Source organism: Limulus polyphemus, unplaced genomic scaffold (assembly GCF_000517525.1).
Source record: "Limulus polyphemus unplaced genomic scaffold, Limulus_polyphemus-2.1.2 Scaffold8016, whole genome shotgun sequence".
In the NCBI taxonomy this organism is placed as follows: Eukaryota; Metazoa; Arthropoda; class Merostomata; order Xiphosura; family Limulidae; genus Limulus; species Limulus polyphemus.
In genome coordinates, this window is record NW_013673626.1 from 20,570 (window position 1) to 29,155 (window position 8,586).

At 33.9% G+C, this 8,586-nt stretch overlaps 1 protein-coding gene across 3 annotated transcripts in view; it reads right to left on the bottom strand.

Moving 5' to 3' along the window:
* Positions 1-113: 113 nt before the first annotated feature.
* LOC106475049 (centrosome-associated protein 350-like) overlaps positions 114-8,586 on the bottom strand; it is a 15,002-nt gene continuing 6,529 nt past the window's right edge. For all 3 annotated transcript variants that reach the window (XM_022379266.1, XM_022379265.1, XM_013935746.2), the window contains exons 7-9: positions 7,996-8,199; positions 5,791-5,955; positions 114-3,685 (exon numbers count right to left, since the gene is read on the bottom strand). In XM_022379266.1, the coding sequence (XP_022234974.1) occupies positions 3,444-3,685; positions 5,791-5,955; positions 7,996-8,199 (611 nt within the window). In that variant the 3' untranslated portion in view covers positions 114-3,443. The remainder of the gene's footprint in view (positions 3,686-5,790; positions 5,956-7,995; positions 8,200-8,586) is intronic.

The following is an 8,586-nucleotide window of genomic DNA, read 5'->3' on the forward strand; positions in this document are numbered from 1 at the left end:
TCCTTTTCTCGTCCGCTTTTATTCTTAGAAGATAATGAGATTCGGCTAAAAATTAACAACAACAAAAAAATACCCAACGGACGAAAGTTAAGAAGAACAGAGACAATGAGGCAAAAAAATAAAGCCTTATCTTTATTATTCTCCTTTCTACAATAAAACCAGCGTAATACAAGGTCAGGAAGAGAGAGGTATCAGCTTACCCACTGTTTCTCGACTATTCATTTACATCGAACAACACGAGAAAGTAGGGGTAGTTCAACTGTGGGTAATGTTGAGCATTATTGTTTAAATTACTGACATACAACAAAAGGAATTGACTTCGTCTGCAAAGTTACACAAGGCTCGGATAATAATGAACGGCGAAAAAAAAATTAATTTTCATTTATATATATATATTTTGTTTGAATACTCAGAACAAATGAATGTGTTATAAATGCAAGCCAAGGTAAGTGAACCTTTGAAAAAGAAAATACAACACATTTCCTGAGCAAGAGAACAGAGTGACAGTCAAACCACGCAGAGGAAAAAAAAAAGTGAGTAAAATTGGACTTTCTGGTTATATTTTATTATAGTTGGATTAATTATAATTTGGACGAATGAACAAGACGGAATGCTAAAGGACAATCTACCCCATTAAAAAAAAAAGAACAAAAAAATATCTAATTGTCTCTTGGCTGGGGTAGCAGAATTCACTAACCAAACAATACAGAAATATCTCACTATGACTAACACACTCGTGTTCTTCTATGGCAACACTCGCATTTATAAACAAGTGAACGAACATAACACAACTTGCTAAATCCAACTTTATAGCTATAGATAAGAACGACTGCTGCCACTAGAGGCATATCCAGTCATAACTATGATGTTCTCTGAGCTGTCTCTCTAGAACACACAAATATTAATATATATACAAGGAGAAAAACAAAGCAACTTACACTACAACGTCTATAAAATACGTCAGAAGCCAGCAATAGGGCTAACGTTAAAGTATCTTTTTTTTTAAAGGAACAGAATACTTTTTTTTTTTGGAATCGTCAACACATTTAAGTGCGCAAGTAACAAGATCATGTATATACATAACAAAAATGTCGTCGTTATAAATTAATACCCAATACAACTGACCAACAGTTAATACCTATAACAACATTTATAGCCCAAAAAACAGAATTACAAAAAATAGCGTTATTTTTAAAAATTAAAAACATCTACACAATTAAATCAGTAAACCAGTAATATCTACATCCATTGTTAATAGAATGATCAAATTGAATTCTATGTAATAAAAGGTTACGTCTAATATGATAATGCAGATCAAATTATTCATTCACATTACACTAATTAAAAAAACATTCACAATTCTCGTCCACAAACAACGATACGTCGTCAAAGCTTTCGTTTCTACAGCCAACTCCTGAGCTGTGTAGAGTTTAAAAAAATTACATCTGTTGTCAATTTTCAAATTATCTTGAGTTTATTTCTACTTCAAAAATTATATTATATTATTTCTATAAATAATTAAACCAAAAGTATAAAAAATACTACAAGATAAAAAAGTATTCAACTACTTCCTCAATATTTACTGTTAACACCATTTTTCTAAATAATACACTTTTATAGAGTGTTAATTTCCTACTTTTCTTGCACGCACTAGTTTGAAATAATTTGAAAAACCATAACTGAAATTAAACTTAACAGCATAGGTCTAGTTATTTATTTATATTTTATTCATTTTTATCAATGAATTAACATTTTGAAATCGGGTGTGTAAAAACGACATTTCGGATCTAAAATAAGAAGTGTGTGGTGAAAACTGCGTTTTAAATCAACTGGCTACTGATAAACTCTGGAATGACGAGCTCTGGTAACATAAGAAAAGCCTCTTGGGCAATGACTTCTTGTGATGGACATCACTTCTAAATACCAGACAGATGTGTACACTGAAGAATTAACGATAGTACTACCATTCTTAAAACACGGAATACCTAGAATTGGGTGTTTCAGCACAAAACTATCTGCTGTGTCCACTATGTGGAATCGACACCCGGATTTTAAACTTAAACTTACCACTGACACACTGGGGGTTCAATTGTTTTAGAGCATAGCCACACTGGGTTATCTGCTGTGCTCACCACATGGAACCAAACCCTGAATGTCATTTTGATTTCCTCTTTAAATCCCAGGTTGTATTTAAAGTAAAAAAAATAATAACTGTAAATAATTTAATACAGCACCTGTTGTTCTACTGCAGTTTATAATTCATAAAACAGCCTAATATTTACTTTTTTTCACATTCTTTACTTAATGTATTCATGTATCACTATTGTGCATTTTTTTGTTGCTCAATGCGAAGGATTATGGAAGGTGTACATGACAGTTATAGTAAAAATAAAACAATCACTGGTCCACAATTAATCACAATGTACTCAAGACAGCTTCAAACTAATTTACGTCTCAACTAAAATCATTAAAAGCGTAGATACTTCTCTAACAAGCTAATCCCCCTCCAATACTTAAGTTTACTGCAAACTTAACAAGAAGGTTATTCCAGAAAAAAAGCATCACCACATATTTCAAGACTTTAAGATCTGTGATTAAAAGAAAAAGCAAACTAAAAAAATATTTTTTTATCTTTTTTTAATAGTTATAAATAGATTGCATTCTAGCTAATAATAAACTAAAACTGAAGCTCTTATTATTTTCTTGAACACTGGTATTCAAGCAGATAACCTGTGGTCATATACTGTGTACCAGTTTGAATGCAGTCAAGCCTAATGTTCTGAAAACGTCTCACCATATTCAACACTTAGCATGAATGATAAACCTCAACTTCTCTTGACAATTTCAGGTTTGTACAGATTTTACAAAAGAAAATGCTAGAACTTTTTCCAGGACCGATATTCAGATTTTCACAATTCTCAAATCCTGCCATGCTTGATTAAACTGGCGTTCGTTTATCGAATGTGCTCGCCAGTGGAAATTCCAACATTGAGGCATAATGTTCACAACGGCCAACACATAATATAAACAAACCCAATTATGACAGCCAACCTTTTTTGTTTGTCTATTGTAATTAAGTCAATTATTTCAAAAAGGTTTCATTTTTATTTATTGAAACTGGAATTTCAGGATGATTCTAGAGTGATGACTTAAATCAACCATTTTTATACGATTTATAGTACTGAAACTTTCAAATCATCTTTCGTGGCTTTGAAAAACCTGTAACAACCCTGTTTGGTCAGGATTAGGAGATAACATTCATCACAAGCAACTCCAAGAATACAATTAAAAGTAATTTGAATTATTACTATAATAAATGTAATAATAATAATAATAATGGGTAAGACAGAAAACTGAAAATGTAACAGACAAACTACACAGCTTGCTGATAAAAGTTATTTCTTTTCTTGTCTTCCAATTACACACAATAAAATGTTTTGTATTTAATACTTTCGCCCTCTAGGATTTGGAGCTCGACTTTTTGATGCACTGTCTGTAAGACCTTCAACCCTGCTGTGAGATTGTCTCAATCTTTCATTTTCTGTGGAATCGACTACAGTTTTCCCGAGGCCTTCTCCCCTACTTCGAGGCCTGTACAAATTAGTACTGGAACCAGAACCACCCGCACCGTATAACCCTTCACCTCGACTCCGACTGCGATTAAGACTGGTGGAAGATGAGAAACCTGAACAAGAGATAAGTTGGGATAATTAAGAATAAATATGCATAGTAATAATAAAAATGCTTTTATAATCTTTACTGATGATAGGTATACTATAAGGAATAGTAACAAGTAAGATTTCTTGAGTGATAGTGGAAGAAATGAAAGTTTGAGAGTAGTCACATACTTTAAATTTTGTCGCATTTTTCAAATATCAGCTCTGATGAAGAATAATTAAAATTATTTAACAAGTATCACACTGAAAATATCTGAGCAGTAAAGTGTTTGCAGCAACAGACTTAAGAAAATAGCTTGTATGCAATAAAAATTAGGAGAAAATAAAGTTTCATGAGCAAGTTTCTATCAAATATATTATTGGTTTCTGAAACACAACATGACTGGTAAATCAAAGTGACACTACTGAACACAACTTCAAAACCAAACACTTAAAGACTGGTAAATCAAAGTGACACTGCTAAAAATAATTACAATACCAAACACTTAAAGACTGGTAAATCAAAGTGACACTGCTAAAAATAATTACAATACCAAACACTTAAAGACTGGTAAATAAAAGTGACACTGCTAAACATAACTACAATACCAAACACTTAAAGACTGGTAAATAAAAGTGACACTGCTAAACATAACTACAATACCAAACACTTAAAGACTGGTAAATAAAAGTGACACTGCTAAACATAACTACAATACCAAACACTTAATGACTGGTAAATCACATTGTCACTGCTAAAAATAACTACAATACCAAACACTTAATGACTGGTAAATCACAGTGTCACTGCTAAACTTACTACAGTACCAAACACTTAATGACTGGTAATTCACAATGACACTGTTAAACATAAATATAATACCAAACATTTAATGACTGGTAATTCACAATGACACTGTTAAACATAAATATAATACCAAACATTTAATGACTGGTAACTCACAGTGACACTGCTAAACATAACTACAATACCAAACACTGAATGACTGGTGATTCACAGTGACACTATTAAACATAACTACAATACCAAACATATAATGACTGGTAACTCACAGTGACACTGCTAAACATAACTACAATACCAAACACTGAATGACTGGTAATTCACAATGACACTATTAAACTTAACTACAATACCAAACATTAAATGACTGGTAATTCACAGTGACACTGTTAAACATAACTACAATACCAAACATTAAATGACTGGTAATTCACAATGACACTGCTAAACATAACTACAATACCAAACACTGAACAACTAATAATGCTTTCTGACAATAATGAACACAACTATAAGACCAGAAAACAATTGAATATTGTATTGAAAATTTTGTGGTAAGGCTTGTGGCTTTTCACAGGTGTGTTAATAGCACTTAACACTAAAATAAGTAAAGCTTGGGGTGTTGCACAGGTGTGTTAAAAACATTTAACTCTGAAATAATTTCATTAATCTATTGTAGATATATAACAAAATATATGAGGATGCAAGGGTTAATTACGAACATTTTACAACAAAATAGCACTTTTTGCCTGTCACAATGTTTGTTGTGAAAATGTTCTGAGCCTCACACAAAATGTTAATTTAAAATATGACACATAGCTCTATAAAAAGTTACTTTATAATACGCTCAATACTTCAGTTTCTTTGGGGGCAGCATTTAGATTCAACAATGTAATATATCACGACTTCTGAGCATCAGTATACAAAAACATGCATATGAATAAAATATATTCATAAAAAATTAAGAACTTATAATCTAAATTCTATTAAAAGAATACAATGTTAATACAAATTAAAACATTTCAGTACTGAACAAACTTCTAAATTCAGCTGATAACTTCAAACATTTAAAAGGCATTTAGCCAGTGTGAATTTTGAATTGCTTTTGTGGAAATGTTCATTTTTAAAAAAAAACATTATTCAATGATTGAATAAGTAAAATACATACAACATTCAAATAACTAAAGCAACAATGTACACATACATTGCAGGATTTATACTTCAAAGTAAAGCGAATTTCTTCTCTTCCTGTTAATTATTAGAAATATTGCAATAAAATTTTGTGACTAAACAAAGAAACATATATTATTAATAATATCCTACACATACTTTCTCTACTGCCCGATCGTCTCAGATTACTTGTCCCGGCCAGACGAGCTGCTCTGACAGCTCTTCCACGCTTATCAAGATTCAGTTTGTCTGGACGAACAAAGATACCAAAACGTGGCTTACACTGAAAGTATCTAACTCCAGCTACCGATCCATCATTTTTACCTGAATAATAAAGAAAAAAATATTTTCTACATTCAATAAAATTAATTATAAAAAAAAACAGATAAGAAATATCATCTTTTATGCACTGAATAAAAGTCATAAAGTAATTAATATATTTACAAAGTTAATTCCAGTGAAACAATCACGGTGTAGTAGCATTTCTTCAGCCATACTTTGTAAGGATTAAAAGTTGCCTCTACAGACGTCGAAACTTCTTCTCCTTTTAAATAATGATTTGTTTGCTTGTTGAATTTTATGCAAAGCTGCTCGAGGGCTATCCCACAAGCTGTCCCTAATTTAGAAGCAATAGATTAGAAGGAAGGCAGCTAGTCAATACCACCTGCTGCCAACCCTCGGGATATTTGTTATCAATGAACAGTGGGATTGACTGACACATTATAATGCCCCCAAGGTAAGGGGATTTGATCCGACAACCCACACAGATAGTGATTTGAGTATTCTAACCACCAGGCCAAGTTAGAACTAAATAGTCTATGGAAGATATGCTCAGTTTGAAAAAAAGGTAACATTTTCCTAACCTGAAAAATGTATTTCCAATAATACTTACCTCTGCTGACACTATAGTTATTTCACGATCACCATGGTTTTTCACTCATTTTCCATCTAAGCATTGTAAATGCTTTCTCCAGTTTTTATACCCCACTCAAATGCCCTTGGCAAATTCTAATTTGCAAATTTCTCCACCAACTTCAATGCACTCTTCCAAAGTTAACTTTCAAAACATACTTACCTCTACTGACACTATAGCTAGAATCCCACATTGAGAAGGTGCAGGAATGAACCGTACAGAAAGTGTCTGTATAGAAGTGTACTAAAATGAAGATGGTAAAAGAGTGGGGGAACCGCACTACTTCCAGAACAGGTATGCTCTTCACCCGGAACTCAGTTCCTATATCAAAGGTGGAATATAATACAAATAATTGTCAGTATAGGCCAGCCCCAACCAGAGAGCCAAGGTTCCACAACTCAGGGTTAAAATTAAGGGCTCTTGGTACCTATATCCCACTTTGATGGCTAGGGCTATTGGACTGCAATGTTTTATATATATATTTTTGATTAGATCCAAACATGTAGTCAGAGAGTGGTGTGTTTTGCACCACCGGAATCATGACCAAAAAGTAAGCAACACTGAAGTGGACAAACTTTCTCCTTCACCTGGAGAGTGGTGTGTTTTGCACCACCAGAATCATGACGAGAAAGTAAGCAACACTGAAGTGGACAAACTTTCTCCTCCATCTGGAGAGTGGTGTGTTCTGCACCACCGGAATCATGACGAGAAAGTAAGCAACACTGAAGTGGACAAACTTTCTCCTCCACCTGGAGAGTGTTGTGTTTGCACCACCGGAATCATGACGAGAAAGTAAGCAACACTGAAGTGGACAAACTCTCTCCTCCACCTGGAGAGTGTTGTGTTTTGCACCACCGGAATCATGACGAGAAAGTAAGCGACACTGAAGTGGACAAACTTTCTCCTTCACCTGGAGAGTGGTGTGTTTTGCTCCACCGGAATCATGACGAGAAAGTAAGCAACACTGAAGTGGACAAACTTTCTCCTCCACCTGAAGAAGTCCAAAAATCAACACCCCAGGCTCGGAATTACAAGATCGTGTATGCCATACTCAAACAAAGGAACAAAACTCATCATAATAGAACTTGAGAATTCATACCTGTCGGTACGTTTTTTATTTATTATTATTAAAATAATTTATAAACATACGAAGATATAACCATAGTAATGCAAACCACATTCAAAGTCACAATGTAAACTGTGAATAAACACAACATTCTTGTTTATAGAAACCCACGCACAATGCTTTGTCGACAAAAAGTAATTACATTATCTGAATGAGGTGCTTATATACAGTACCTAGATAGAGGGTGCATATTATAATTTGCGTTTTCAATGTGCTTAAATGGGCAAAGAGTGGAAACCCTGGAGATCAAGAAATAGCTATAGTGTTAGTGGAGGTAAGTATGTTTTGGAAAAGAGATCCATGCTTTATAATTCTTAAGTCTTACCTGTAGGAGTGTCTAATTCAACCCCTGCCCAGACACCAGGAGCAAACACTGTTGCCCCTAAGAAGGCTAGGACTCCTGTCTTGTTGTAAGGACTGATCATGACACTTTCTCCTACAGTCAGCCAAGATGGTAAAGTGATGTCGCTACTGGTTAGATGATCTGGCCGGCTTTCGTAGGAGCTGTTGCTGACACTGTCTTCTCGATCTGAAAATTAGAATTTCAGAACCTATATCCTTATCTTGCCTCTGCACTAAGAATTATTGTGATGATTTGAAGAAAACTAGTTATATCTCCCCTTTCACACTCCAAGCTTGCTAAGAAAACTAGTTAGATCTCTCCTTTCACACTCTAAGCTTGCTAAGTAAACTAGTTAGATCTCCCCTTTCACACTCCAAGCTTGCTAAGGAAACTAGTTAGATCTCCCCTTTCACACTCCAAGCTTGCTAAGAAAACTAGTTAGATCTCCCCTTTCACACTCCAAGCTTGCTAATAAACTGTTAGATCTCCCCTTTCACACTCCAAGCTTGCTAAGGAAACTAGTTAGATCTCCCTTTCACACTCCAAGCTTGCTAAGGAACTAGTTAGATCTCC